At 47.1% G+C, this 15,399-nt stretch overlaps 1 protein-coding gene across 1 annotated transcript in view; it reads left to right on the forward strand.

Moving 5' to 3' along the window:
- Nucleotides 1–15,267: 15,267 nt before the first annotated feature.
- UMODL1 (uromodulin like 1) overlaps nucleotides 15,268–15,399 on the forward strand; it is a 69,930-nt gene continuing 69,798 nt past the window's right edge. The window contains exon 1 of the mRNA XM_054004838.1: nucleotides 15,268–15,308. Coding sequence (XP_053860813.1) covers nucleotides 15,268–15,308 — 41 coding nt within the window. The remainder of the gene's footprint in view (nucleotides 15,309–15,399) is intronic.

Consider the following 15,399-nt stretch of genomic DNA (forward strand, 5'->3'; position numbering starts at 1 on the left):
GACTAATCTATTTTTATTGTTCAAGCTAAGAGAAATGCAGAATGGGAAACTCAGCATAAGGAACTAAAAGAACATTGGATTTAAAAAAAATCTTTCAGCTCTTGTCACTTGTACTGTAACATATGTAAGACTGTCGATCAAAACATACAAAATGTGATTGTCTGTAGATTGTTAGAAACAAATTACAAAGATGACATGCTTGGGTATAAAATTTTTATCAGGTTCTATGGAATATTGTATGTACCGAAATGTATACTGGGATCTAGAGAGTCACCTGGTATTATTATTATTGTGCTCTTATAGTAGGGTCTAAGATCTGGGCCCCATTGTGCTAGGCACTGTACGAGCAATTAAGAAAGAAGATAGTTCCTGCTCCAGAGAGCTTGCAATCTAGGTCTCAAACAGGATAGAGAAAACAGACAAATGTGCATGTTTAACCAGAAGCAGGCATTCGGTTTTAAGGAGGGATTTAAAAGAGGATAATTTTGATGGGGAGTTTTCTCCATATATAAGATCAGCATGGAAGGAAACACAGAAAGTTTCTCTAGTAGCAACTGCTCTTGTGAAGGGTGATCTCTAACCAAAAAAGGAGGGTTTTAAAAAAATATAAAGTAACTGAAATTCTTTCAGTTTTGTTTGTGTTCTGTGAATCTAAATAAATAATAAATAAAAATGCGCATTCTATTAGTTATTGCCTCATCTTTTCTCCCATCAGAATACTTAGAAACTAGTTTGAGACCCCTGTAAAAATGTACCTCTAAGTGTCCAACTTCAAAAAGAGCATCACTTTCTTCCCATGCATGTCTCATTACTTCTCTTTTTTCTTGATCAAGTATGCATCATAGGCAACTCAAGGAAAGTCCTACTGTCCATTTCATTTGGTACTTTCCTATGTTTCTTTTATGGGGTACCTGCCCGTGATGCAATACAGGGTGTCATTCCAAACCAGCATTTAGTGTTTTTAAACATCTCTTTTCAACACTCTCTAGTATCATAGAGAAACTGCTTTTTTTGTGGCAGCAGTTCACCCTTTTGGGAACTGGGATAGACGTTACTTGCTTTGGGATCTGGAGAGCCAGGGGGTGGTACCTAGCTCAGGCAATGGCTCTGTGTAGCAGAGGGTGTGGAGACAGCCGCACAGCTTTCCTGGCATCAGAAGTGGAAATATGAGTACAGAGTAGATTGTGTTGAAACAGAAGGATAGTTCACCCACACTAGCGTGAAAATCATGTTCCAGTGCCGTGTATGCCAATGGAAGCTTCTTCCTTGTTGCTGAAAGTAATGCAAAGTGTACATTTTGTATGAAGTCTATAGGTTACAATTAGTAGGATGTGTGCTGTTCCATTACCTAATTGAAAATGGTCCCTATTTGAAATCTATTCTCAGATACCTGGTGAAATGAATCCTGCTTGCAGGCTAAAATGTGGTTGTGTAGTTAGGAGTGGTTTTTTTTTTTTTTTTTTTTTTTTTTTTTTTTTTTTTTAAATGCTTTGAAGTCAATGGACCCTTTATATAGGGTGACCAGATAGCAAGTGTGAAAAATCGGGATGGGGTGGGGGGTAATAAGAGCCTATATAAGAAAAAGGCCCAAATATCAGGACTGTCCCTATAAAATCAGGACATCTGGTCACCTTACCTTCATATTACAGAAGTCACCTGGTGGCAGAATGAAAGAGTGGTAGTGCCTTCTGACCAAGTCTGAATTACTCAGTTTTGGCCCTTTGGGAACACCTACTGCTATGGTTCACAAAGCGGATTAATGTAAACTTTAGAGAGGTGGAGGGCGAGGAGCAGAGAAGCCACAAAGTGTTTGGCTTTTCCATTCTAATTATGTAATCTGAATCTGAAAATGAGTGTAATTTAAAAAAAACATTTCATAAACAAATATGATTGAGCATCCAAATGCTTTTTGTAAAATAAAGAAAAATCAGTCTTTCAGATCCAGAAACGAGAACCATGGAGCTACTGGCAAATTCTCAGTGTGTTCAAATTCACGCAAAGAAATAAGTTTCTGTTTGTAGCTTGTCTGATTATTATTATTATTTTTGGCATGCAATTTATTTCTCTCTCTTCTTGCAGCTGAGGGATTTTGTTTGGTTGTTTCATTTTTATTAAAAAAAAACCCTCCCTCCTTGGTACACTAGCAATCCAGCCTTTGTCTGGGAGGGTTACAATGCCAAGGTGTTAAAAAAAGACACCCCTCTACATACTTTCCTGTAAATTGATCCAATTAATTCTCTGGAACTACTACTGGAAAAACTCTGCTGGTTTCCTTCTAACCCTCAGAAGCACTGAGACAGATCCTGTTGTCCTTAGTCATTACTCAGGCAAACCCTTCCTGAAGCTAACTGGGCTGTTGGCATGAGTAAGAAGTGAGTGCGGAGATCGGAATTTGATCCAGCCTTAATGTGCTTACCTCCATCCAGTGCTGCAGATTCTGGATGATCCTTCTTTATAAGTCTGTCTGTCATTTATTGACACTGACACTAGAGCACACAGAAAACATTTTCTTGGTAAACAGTGTGGTAGTAAAGCTTTTTGAATAATAAAGACTTTTCATACCCACCTATAGCTTGGGACAATCTGAACCTAAAGGGATTTTGAAAAATTCCCTTGGGTCTATAATATAGAACATTTTCTGCAATTAAAAAAAAATCCCTAGGTGTTAAGCTTGCTTTATTTTATTTTATTATTTAGACATTCCTTAGTTGTAAACTAGGGTCAATTGATCAAAACTGCGTGGAGGGGAATCAAGAAGTCTGGTTGTTGCATACTTTGCTTCTTATATCTTAATGGTCAGGGCAGGATTCAATGGGCCAGGTTAGGAGGACAAAAAGTGGGCTGAAAAGGAGCAGTATGTACCCTTAGCTATCATGTGTTAGAGACTATGCCACAGCAGTAGTTTGGTCACATCGCCTAGCTGCCATGGTCCTGTTGCCGTTTGGAAGGGTCTGCCACTCTTGAGCACTATGGCCCTGATTCAGCAAGGTATTTAAGCACATGCCTAACTTTAAGCATGTAAGTAGTCTCATTGACATCAAGTATGGGTGTATTTAAATGTAGGCACATGCTTAAATAGTTTGCTGAATCAAGCCCTAAATTAGAATCTGGTCCTGCACAACGGTAGGGGCAGAGTGAGGAGGGAAGTTGGGATTTAGTTGGGAATTGGTCCTGCTTTGAGCAGGGGGTTGGACTAGATGACCTCTTGAGGTCCCTTCCAACCCTGATATTCTATGATTCTAAGGCCGCTCTAGTGCCCTCTTGCCTCACTAGTGAACCTGCATAGCAGCAGGCAGGCTCTGTCCCTTGGATTGCTTTCATATTAAGAACTCTGTTGTTTTTTATCGAGAGCAAACAAAAAAGTAACAGCACTATTTCTTGTATAAGAACTTTTCAAAAGGATGTCTTCTTTCCTGCAGTATTTCCTAAGTACAGTGTGAGGTCTGAGCAATAGTCTTATTCTGCTATTAGGTTTTGTAAGGTCTGCATTTTGAGCAGGATTGTACCATCAAAGAACTACAGAAAATGAGCGCTTCAATGACCCCCAAATTACACAATCTTGGTTCACTCAGAGATATAAGATCAGTCAGATGTTCAGCATGACCTGCTCCTGACTCATGGGATTTTTTTTCTGCTGCTACCAATAAGAACTTTTTTCCTCATGAATCATTTTTATACAGCTGAGCATATTAGAGGAAAAACAAAACAACTTGCCTATGGAAATGTGGGTTGGTTTAAAAAAAGAGCAAGTAATTTAATACAGTAAGAGACTGTTCTATATGAGAGAACTTTTCTGGGTATATCACTGTCTGTCAGTTACTTCAGTCCCATTTCTGTAGTATCTGAGCACTTCAATTTCTATTGTACTTATCCTCACAACACTCCAGTCAGGTAGGTCAGTGCTATTATCCTCATTTTGCAGATGGGGAGCTGAGGCACAACAGGATTAAGGCCAGATCCGCAGTAGAAAAGGTTTGCAAGTATAACTATATCGATGTAACTATACCAGCAAACCATCCATCCTAGCGTAGACACAGCTTATACTGGCAAACAAGTGCTTTTGACGGTGTAACTTATACTGGTTCCCCGAGCAAACTAAATTATAACAGCAAAAGCACTTTTATGCCAGTATAACAAAGGCATCTGTTGGTATTGAAATGTTGCAAACAAATCACACCCCTAAATGACACTACACAGGCAAAAGGTCTAGCGTAGACTGGGCCCAAGGTCACACAGGATGTCTGTGGCAGAAGTGGGAAATGAACACAGGTCTTCCAAGTCCCAAGCTAGTGCCCTAACTCTGGGGAATGAGTGTGAAGAAGGATTCTGGAAACTTACATTTCACTGCTTATGAAATTAGGCAAAGATGTCAGGTATAAAAATTGATTTTCTGAAACAGGAAAGGAAATGGAGCAGGTCTGAATCTTGAATGATAGGCATGATTTTTTTTACTGTGGGAAGTTTACTTGTAGAAGATTAGCTTATTTATATCAACTAGCAAGATTTACTAAGCACATTAATCTCTGGTGTAATTCTGTTGACTTCAGTGGAGTTACACTACAACGGAATGACCCCAAAGGTCTGATAGTGATAATGTGCATTAAAAAGTTGGGCCCAAATTTGCAATGATATGCATCCTGTGCTATCTTATTAAAGTAAATAGAGTTGCAGAGCATATAAGTCACTCCAGCATTTGACTCTGCTGTGGTGAGTAATGGTATGTGTGGGAATACACTGTTAGCCTTTGTTTACCTCTGGCTTTTTTAAGGCCATAGGGAGGTAAAGCAGTATTGTATATTAAAAATAAGCACATATCATCTTCCTTCCATACCTGGCTTACAAAAGGAGAAAGGTTTAATTTTTCAGATGTTAACTTTGATTATTATAGATCATATTTGGTAGCATTATGCTCCTGTGAGTGACACTGCAAAGAATAAAAAAATCCACCACTTCCTGCTAAGGGTCTGATGCTGCTCCCATTGAAGTAAATAACAAAATTCAAATTGACCTCACTGGTGCAGGATGGGGTCCTACTGCTGCAGCCAAATATATTTGGTAAATTCAAACATATTTATCATTGAATAATGTCAGGCTGCTCTTGATGAAAACAAGTTCTTCCACTAGTTTTGGCTTCTCACTGGAGCTGTGTGATATTAAACTAAAAATAGAATTGAGAAGCCAGAGATGGGAAAAGAGTTATTTGGCCATTTCTCTGCCAATTTATGATTATTCCCTAGAGTACACTCACTAGTTCTTTTTGCAGGCTAATTTTTAAATGTCATCCCACAGCCTAACAGACTCCATTGTTGGAAAGGGTTTCCTGACAGTTATTTCCCTTTCTTAGTTTTGTCCTGTTACCCCATTATATTGGTCTAATTAATTCTCATTCCTTGGTGTTTACACCAGTTGGGAGTGGGGGGTGGGAAAAGGGACAAGGTGGAGGGAGGGAGGTGCTTGGTGTGGGGGTCTAAAAGAGCTTCAGAGGAGTCAGGGTAAGGGGGGCAGAGGGGAACAGGCAAGTGCAATGGGTTAATAAGTGGAGCTATTGCAAAGAGGAACAGGAAGTAGTGGAGAGAGGGAAGAAGGCACTCAGCAGTAGTTGGGACAGTAAGGACCAGGGTGCTCCCAGGACAGGTGCGAGAGGGAAAACAGAAGGAGTCAGCACCAGTATTGTCAACCCCAAGTGTCCAAAAGACATTAGATTGGCTTTAAAATGACAAGATTTAAAAAATAATAATGTGGGGGTTCTCTCCATTCACTTTCTGGTTTTGGAACCTTTAGGGGTCACATTTTTAAGCTTTCCCCCCCACAACCCTTAAGGGCTAGCAACTTACTTTTTCACACAAGGAAACCAGAGAGCCTGCTGAAATCACATAACTCCAGGAGCTGTGGTTTTAAGAAAACCACCACATACAGGAGAGCTGGCAATGTTAAAACAACGTCAAGGAGAGGAGGCAGCAAGGCTGCGGCATTCACGAAGTTAAGGGTGCAGCAGTGGAAAGGAGAGTTTCTGGGTAGGGAGAGGGAGAGAGAACACAGTCCCTCGCTAAGCTGCAGGGAGAAGACGGGTTTAACTTGAAGAGGTTGCAGGAGGATTCCCTGGTGCAGAAGGGTGACTAAAGTATTGCTGCCTCTGGTAGGGTTACCATATTTCAGCAAGAAAAAAAGAGGACGGGAGGAGCCCTGCCCTAGCCCCGCCCCTGCCCCTCCCACTTCCCGCCCCCCCCAGAACCCCCAACCCTCCCCCCGTTCCTTGTCCCCTGACTGCCCCCTCCTGGGACCCCTGCCCCTAACTGCCCCCCAGGACTCCACTCCCTATCTAAGCCTCCCTGCCTCTTGTCCCCTGACTGCCCCAACCCTTATCCACACCCCCACCCCCAGACAGACCCCTGGGACTCCCACGCCCCATCCAACCACTCCCCACCCCCTGACAGCCCCCCCCCAGAACTCCCAACCCATCTAAACCCCTCTGCTCCCTGTCCCCTGACTGCTCCGATCCATCTCCCCACCCCTGCCACCTGACAGCCCCCCCCCAGAACTCCCAAACACTCCCCCCCTGCTCCTTGTCCCCTGACTGCCCCCTCCTGGGACCCCTGCTCCTAACTGCCCTCCAGAACCCCACCCCCTACCTAAGACTCCCTGTTCCTTGTCCCCTAACTGCCCCCTCCTAAGACCCCCCCAACTGCCCCCCAGGACCCTACCCCCTACCTGTACCCTGACTGCCCAAAACTTTCTCCACTCCCCCCAAAAAGCCCCCCCCGTTTCTTGACTGCCACCTCCAGAACCTTCCTGCCCCCTGACCTCCTTACCCTGCTGCTCAGAACAGGGTGTTGGGCTCTGTGCAGCCGAGCCGGACACGTGGCTGAGCTCCCCAGCACAACAAAACCCGGTCCCTGGCCCTGCACAACAAAACCCGGTCCCTGGCCCTGCACAGTGCTGCCGGACTGGGCTGCAAGGGAGCTGCCGGCTCAGAATGCAGGGCGGATCCGGCTCCTCTACAGCTGCTCCTGAGTCCAGCCCGGGACTTCCCTGCAGCCCTCCCAGCCGCTCGCTCTGCTCTGCGGGGGGGGGGAAATCCCGGACATTGTGAGTGCTTTACAAATTCCCCCCCGACGCTATTTTTAGCACAAAAAGGAGGACATGTCCGAGTAAATCCGGACGAATGGTAACCCTACCTCTGGTCATATCTTTACCACATGGGGCTTCTGGACAGTAGTGGGTCCTGGAGGTATTTGGGGAAACTAGATTTTTAGCTTTAGTTCCTGTCTGCACTAGAACTTTTAACTAAGTTTGTGAACAGTTGCTGGCTGTAAACATGGTGTGTGTAGCCATGGCAGCTAAACAAGTGTCACCCTTGGCAGAGGCTTCAGCTGGTATGTGGTTGTCTTTGTGTGACCAGTTTGTAACACTGTTATTTCACTGTGTGGGCAGGACTCTCTCACCATGCCTTGAAAGAGCACTTTAACCATGGGCCACAGTAATATGGTGTGGTGGGCTGTGGTCCTAAAGTTCTGGGGGCTGTAGGGAATGGTGTGGTGCTTGCTGTACATCTATGATATAACACTGTTAATGCACCTATTAAGTTTGTGGTGCTCTCTGTACATTATAATTATTATGCTGTGTTTGTCACTGATCCTATGAGTTCTGGAGCTCTGCACAAGAACAAGTAGTGGAGGTTGGCAGCAGTGCTAGGTATTCTGCAGCATACGTTGTGAAGTCATAACGATGAATTATTTTCCAACAAAACAGATTTTAGTGCATACCAAAACCAGTGCAAAAATCCTCTCTGCAATTAAAAAACAAATACAGTAAAAACTTCTGAAATAAATGAGTGGAACAGACCTTAACAAGGGGAAAGAACATTCATGTCTATTTCAGCTATACATAAACACTAACCGTGGCTCTCACAGGTCAGTGTATGTGAAGCTGTGATTCCTAACTATCCCCCTGTGTGGAGGGATAGGAGTAGGAATGTGGCCCCTGATGCCCCATTAATTGTTGTGGGATGCAGGGAGCTGCTAAAATGGAGTTCTCCACTGATTGCAAAGGGTGGCGAGCCTGTGCTTATTGAACCTGTAGGTCAACCACAGTCTGCAACATCTGTGTTTTCTGTTGGAGAAGCCCCATTATATCCTGGTGCATCTCCTGCTCCTATTCCTCTGGAACTGCTGGGTCTTTCTCCTGTCTGCTCTTGCCCTATCTGGGCTGACTGAAATGTTCACCATCCAGGCCCTCTGTTCATGGTCAGATGCAGCACTGCCTTGTGAGATACTGGAGAACATGTCCTCCTGAGTCCTCTTCCTCTTTCTCCTCCTTATCATAGTTTGGTATTCAGTGTGTGTGGAGGGGAATGCCTCAAGGCCACAGCAGCTACAGCTAAAACACACAGAGGTATCATTGGATTTATGGTCATAATGGAAAGTAGAAGTGAAGTTTCAGAACATCCTTCCCTTGTTCTCCTAAAGTTTTAAACAAGAGATGCTTATTGAAACTTCAGCTTTGGAGCATGCAGTACTATTCTCCAGTCCCAGCTATGGTGAGTTTGGCCCACCAGAGGCAGGAGAGGAGAGGGAGAATGAGGAAGGAGCTGTTCGGCTGCATGAAACAATACAGTTTAAGCCCCTATTTCTATGGATACAAGTATAAGGCAATGATACTGAATACTGGCACTATTTTCCATAGGCGGTGGTGATTTCAGTTGATATTTCACTCCAGAGGGCAACAAAGACATAGAGACCACAGCTGCTGCTGGTGTCCGGAAGCCACCTGGGCCTATATGCCACTAACTTGTTTACAGCAAAGGTGCCTGCTAAAGTCATCACAGAGTGGTGTGGGAAAGTGTCCTAGCACAGAGGAGGAAATAAGGCTGTGTAGTGAGTCGGTGTGGTGCCCTGGCTCCCCAGAGGGGGAAGAGCCCATCTGGAGGCCGCAGTGGGCGGAGCCAGGGAGCTCTGAGCGGGCCCGGCGGCTGCCCTGGGCTGCAGAGGTTTCCCAGCCCCGAGTTCGGCTGGAGACGTCTGGTCTCTTCAGTGGCAGGGGCCTGACTGAGTTCTGAGGGCCAGCCTTTATACTTCCGGGTTGCCGCCTGACCCCAGCAGGGGCTGGCTCAGAGCTCCCTGGCTCCGCCCACTGCGGCCTCCGGATGGGCTCTTCCCTCTCTGGGGCGCCGGGGCACCACACCGACTCACTACAGGCTGCCAGCCCTAGAAATCTTCTGGGGAGGATTACAGAGTGCCTCCATGGAAGTTTCATTGAGATCTCTCAGGAGGATTTCAAGGTACATCCCTATGTAGGTAAACAAACTGCTCTGCTTACCCTGTAGGGGAATGAAAAGCAGATCACACCAATATCTCTGTTTGTTGTACCGCTACTTCTTCCAGTTGAAGACATTGATGAAAAATCTATACTTGTGTCCCGCTAAGCTGGGGATCAGGCGCCATCTGTACGTTTAAACATTGTAATGGAAAATGCATTCACACATTTACCTGATGTTCCTTCCCCAGCATCAGGCTCAACCATATTCAACTGCTGGGACTGACCAGACTGCAGTGGAATCCTGGCTTATGGAACTACATTCTCCTCCTCCTCGGTGTTCATGGAAGGTGTCTCTGCCTTGGGCTTCTGGGAGGTATGTATAATACTCTGCCAAGTGCTGATGGGGTCTCCTCCAAATATGGCATGAATCTCATTGTAAAAGGGGCAGGTCTGCAGCTCACCACCAGTTAGACGGTTGGGCCCCCCCATGCCTTCTGGTATTCCTGACGCAATTCCTTCACTTTCACACAGCCCTGCTGCTGATCCCTGTTGTAGCCCTTCTCCTGATTCCCCCATGCAATCTGCTATTAGACGTCCACATTTCTATTACTGGTCCATTGTTGTGCTTGCACAGCCTCGTCTCCCCAGAGACCCAGGAGATCCAGTATCTCCGGTCTATTCCAGTCAGGAGCTCATCTGGAGCACGTAGCCAGCATTGTCAGCTAGGCAGTTGCACACAACAATGGAGAGCTGCTAGGTGTGCTCACCAGGCTGGGAAATTAGGAAAAGGCACTTCAGAAATACACAGGGGTTTTAAAAGGGGTGGTGTGCCTTCCCATCTCTCTGACCCCTGGGCAGTGGAGTTCACAACTGTGATCAGAGCTGTCAGTTGTCAGACATTGTGGGAGAGCTACTGAAGGACTGGCAGGGTTGACACAGGTAACGGAGTGTCTACACTCACACTGTGTCAACCACAGTTTGTCGACCATTGCTCAATGCCACTCGGAGGTGGTGTTACTGCGTTGCTGTAACAGGGTGCTTATGTTGGCAGGAGGCAAATCTGAGTATAGACACATGCATCAATAGATTGACGCAAGGCAACTTACACTGACATAACTTTGTAGGATAAAACAGGCCTTACTCTCATGAAAGGAAGATCACAGCGAAGCCTGGCTGAAAAGTGCTGCAAGGATTTTGGGTAAGCCAAACTCTGCGAGACATGAGAGTATCTCATTAATTAACACTCATTCAAGAGCTGAGACTTATGACTTTCTTTTATATGTAACCATTTGTTTCCAATACTACTTCTTGCTCTTACTTTGAATCTCTGTGAGTTGTTAAACTTATTCTTGATTTCACTATAAGCAAATCTCAGTGCCGTGTGTGTTTGGCAGAGCGGTGATCTGAGGTGGAACTGGTAAGCTGGAGTGTGCTGCTCCCCTGGGAGCAGTGAATCAGCAAATACTGAGAGTGTCCAGTGGGCCAGAGACTGGACACTCCAGGGAGACACTTGGAGAGCTTGAGGATTGGAGCGTGCCTGTTGCTAACCTTGTAGAATGACAGCAGGGCCTGCAATGCTTAGAGGGGAGTGCTTGTGTTGTGCATGGCTGGTGGAGTTGGGGAGCTGACCTCTGGCAGGTGCTGACAAGGCTTCCTCACACATAGGGCAGGTGATAGTGACCTACCTCACAACCCTGAGTTACCCCCCAGGAAGCATCACATGCTGTCACATAGTGGCTGGATCTTTACGAGGAGATGAACCTCAGCCTCAGCTGTGACACAATTAGCTAGCCTCTGCAGGTGGTGAAAAACAGCAAGGTCACATGACTTGCAGTCAAGTGGTTTAAGTAGGCCTCTTAAGAAAGATATGAGGGCCTAGAGAGGCTATTTTTCCTCTAGGGGAGGAGGAGGAAGACTCTAGGAAGGAAGCCCTGGGAATTGTTGCTGAGCAAAGGAGAAGGGAGCAACCCAAAGGAGCCGGGGCGGGGGTGGGAGATTGAAAAGAGCCTGTAAAAGGTTGAAAACTGAGCTAGAGGGCTTTGTGAAGTGTGTCTTGGTGGAAGACAGACCTGCTCCTCAGGATGGAAGGGCTGGGCCCAGCTTGAGGCTGGGGGTGTAGACTCTTGATTTTTTTTGTGTTTCTCTTTTTGGACAGGTGTACACCCAAAAGGTGCACTCTTTGTTAAATGACTTAACTGGAGGGCCAAGACACTGTAACAGCGAAACCTGGCTATGGAGTCTTTCAAGGAGCCCCCAAAAGGGGAAACTGGGGCAGGGGTGGTGCAGAGATACCCCATCTAATGAAGGGGGTACTCTGTGTGTAGGCAGTGACCTTGTTACAGACACAATTCAACCCAGTTTGTACTAACTGGGTTAGTGAAGGGTAGATCAAAAGTCAAAATTTTCATTCCATTGGAAATTCTGAATAATTTTGGAACAAAAAAGAGAAAATTCAAAGCTTCTCTCAAAAGGGAAAATCTGAAATTATTTCATTACAAAATAATTGAAATAGTTTGTTTAAAGCCATTCAAACCAAAATTGAGCCTGGGAGCCCAAGCTCCAAGATTCCCAGCTCAGCTGTGACTTTCAGGGCTTCCAGGCTCCCAGCTTCATGGCAGTTAGCCTGGAAGCCCTGGGGTCTTTGATCCTCAGAGAGTCTACATGATGGGACAGCTGCAGACCCTGGGAATCTTGTGGTCCACAGTTCACAGGCGGTCTTCAGAATGGGGCCAATGGCTCCTAGGAACCCAGGCTCCTCAGCAGCTCTCCAGCTGAGCTAGCAAGAAACCAGTTTTGTCAGAAGTTAATTGAAATTGATACACTTCCACAAAACATTTTGGTTTCAATGAATTGGCATTTTATGATGAAAAACTGTTTAGTTTGAAAATTTCCTACCAGCTCTAGCAGTGGCTGGAGCCCCGGGCCCTTTAAATTGCCACCAGAGCCCTGGTGCCGGAGCCCTGGGGAAGCGGCGGCGGGGCTGCAGTGGTTATTTAAAGGATCCAGGGCTCCAGTAGCCGCTACCACCCCGGGCCCTTTAAATCATCCCGGGAGCCTGCTGGAGCCCTGGGGTAGCAGCAGCGGGGCTCAGGCGGTGATTTAAAGGGCCGGGGCTCAGCCGCCGCTACTGCCCCGGGCCCTTTAACTTTCCACTGGAGACCTGCCGCCACTACCCCAGAGCTCTGGCAGCAGGGCTCCGGGGACGATTTAAAGGGCCTGGGGTGGTAGCGGCAGATGGAGCCCCGGGCCCTTTAAATCACCGCCCGAGCTCCCGGCTACTGCTGCTACCCCGGGGCTCCGGCAGCAGGGCTCAGGTGGTGATTTAAAGGGCTCGGGGCTCCCACTGCTGCTACCCTCCAGGGTCCTTTAAATCGCCGCCTGAGCCCCGCTGCTGGAGCCCTGGGGTAGCGGCGGCAGGGCTCTGGTGGTGATTTAAAGGGCCAGGGGCTCCCGGCTGCCACTACTGCAGTGGAGCCCAGGGCCCTTTAAAGCTCTGCCAGAGGCCGGGGCCTCCTCTGATGGTGATTTAAAGGGCCCAGAGCTCCAGCTGCTGGAGCCCCGGGCCCTTTAAATCACCCCCAGGACTCCCAGCCGCCTCTGCAGCTGGTAGCTCTGGGGGTGATTTAAAGGGCCGGGGGCTCCCAGCTGCTGCTACCACAGCCCCAGCCCTGGGCCCTTTAAATTCTGATTTAAAGTGCCTGGGGATTTAAAGCCCCCGCCTCTTCCAGTAGAGGCCACGCCTCTTCTGGTACAGGCCCCGCCCCCTCACAAGGATTCCGGATTACCGGTAAATCCTTTAAGTTACTTTCACCCCTGCCCAGGTCTGAACACAAAATCTATAAATGCTTGTCAACTTTTAAATATTTTTATAAACAATCTTCCAAATGGTGGATGAATGTGCTTAACTTACCTCTATTAACTCACTCTCTATTGACTTGTTGCCACTAAATCAAGCACGACTCACTATAAAAACTGCAGCAATACAAAGCACACATGCTGCCTAAGGTGACCATATTTCCCAAAGGGAAAACAGGACACCGAGCAGGCTGGTTCGAGCCCCCCTGTTCATGGGGAAGGCCCCATTTGCTTGCCTGAGCCCTCCTCCCCCTTGGGGCTGTCCCCAGCTGCTTGGCCAAGGCACCTCCCCCAGGCTCTCACTGGTCACTCAAACCTTGCCGCCCCCCCCCCCCCCCCCCCCGTTAGAGGCTGTCACTATTCACTGATCACTCATACCCTGCTGGCCCCCACTCAAGGTTGTCACTGGTCACTCAAACCTTGCTGGCCCCCGGCTGGAGGCTGTCACTGGAACCCTGCCGTCCCCCCTCCGCCACTTGAACCCTTCCTCCTCTCCCCCCAGCCCAGTCCCCTCCCTGCACAGGGCTGGCATCTCCGCTCGCCCCCCACATGTTCCTCCACACTGGACCTCACTTTTTTGGCAAAAATGGGCATTTGTCCCATTTGTTCTTGCCAACTTGATCAACTTGCCTCCTGGGATAGGAAGAATCTTTGTAAAGGTAACACAGTCACCAAGCGCCATGGGAATCTCTGCAAAAAGACTTTTGAAAGATTTGTAATTGGATGCCTATTCTCAGGACATTTTTCATTTAAAATGCTAAACTACGCACAGTTCATACCCTTTGGGTAATAGACTAGATGTCCTAGCAGGTCTTTCTCAATCTCTTGATTCTAGCCACAGTTCATCAAGTACATGTCTAGCATTTAAGCATGTGAGTAGCCCTGTTGGCTTCTAAATGGTGATTCACATGCTTAACATTAGACTCGTACTTAAGTATCTTACAGGGCCTCTGTGATCTCCATAGCTGTGTTTAGGCATTATTGAAAATAGAAGTTGTATGTGTCTAAACAGTAATATCACATAAGAAACACTGGAAATGTGAACCACAGGTCCCCAGAACAAGCTATAGGACAAATCCTGGAGTCCATGTTCAGTTTGTATTAATTTTCAGGCAAAACTTCCGTTGACTTTAATGGGAATTTTGTCAGGTAAGGACTTCAGGATGGATTGGTGTCTGCTTATTTATCCTGGAGTCATTTCATCCACCACTGACATGCTGTTGTAACACACTGTTAAGTGCCTGGCCCACAGAGGACATCAGCCTTCTACTGCTGCCAGCAAGAGGCTTGAGCTGTGATCCTGAAAAGTCTTACCCGTATGCTCAACTTTAGGCATGTGAGTAACCCCAGTCAATGTGCTTACTCAATACTCATAAGCTTAAATTCAAGCATGGGCATAAATCTTTTCAGAATTGGGAGCATTAGTTCTCTACTGCAAGATGCAGAGGCTCATGCTTTAGCTACAGAAATTCTAGGTTCAGAAGTCAGAGATGGATAAGGTGACAGTTGTTACGCAGCCAACTCTGGAATACTGTGGTTGTTTAAAGCAACACTATACAACAGGGGTCTCAAACTCAATTTACCTTAGGGCCAGTGCCAGTCCTCAAATCCTCCCAGCAGGCCAATAATGTCACTGAAGATGGTGTTCACGCCACCTCCCAGCCCGTTTCCCACCCTTTTCCCTCACTCCCTTGGTCTCATGCCACCCCTGCTGACTCTACCTGGTGACTAGTGATGCTGACTCTGCCCAGCAATTAATGATGCTGCCTCCATGGCTGACTCTGCCCAGCAACTAGTGATGGTATCTCTGTCCCTCTCCCCTAGCCAATGGGAGCTGCGGGGGGCGCAGCCTGCAGCAGACAGCTGGCAGCGTGGCTGCATGGGTCTCTCCTCTGCGGCTCCACCAGCAACAGCAGGGATAGGGAACCGCTTGCAGGGAGCTGAGCTGCCTGAGGTGAATGACACGTTGCTGAGTGCAACCCTTGGGAGGGTCCCAGGAGCAGCAGGATGGAACAACGTTGGGGGGAGGGGCATGTGACTCTCTCCTGCCCGCTCCCCCGCTGCCCCTCAGCCAGCAGCCATGAGGGCCGGATGAAAGAACTTAATTAAAAGTTTCTGCAGGCTGCAGTGGGGAGGTTCTCAGGTCGCAGATGGCCCATGGGCCGGGACTTTGAGACTCCTGCTATACAACAATCTAGGTTAGTAAGTGAGGAATACCACATGTACTTGAAACTTCAGTGGAAATATGGGTTGGCAGAATGTAATTACCTACATTTGAATCTTTCCAGG

This window comes from Malaclemys terrapin, chromosome 1 (genome assembly GCF_027887155.1).
Source record: "Malaclemys terrapin pileata isolate rMalTer1 chromosome 1, rMalTer1.hap1, whole genome shotgun sequence".
In the NCBI taxonomy this organism is placed as follows: Eukaryota; Metazoa; Chordata; order Testudines; family Emydidae; genus Malaclemys; species Malaclemys terrapin.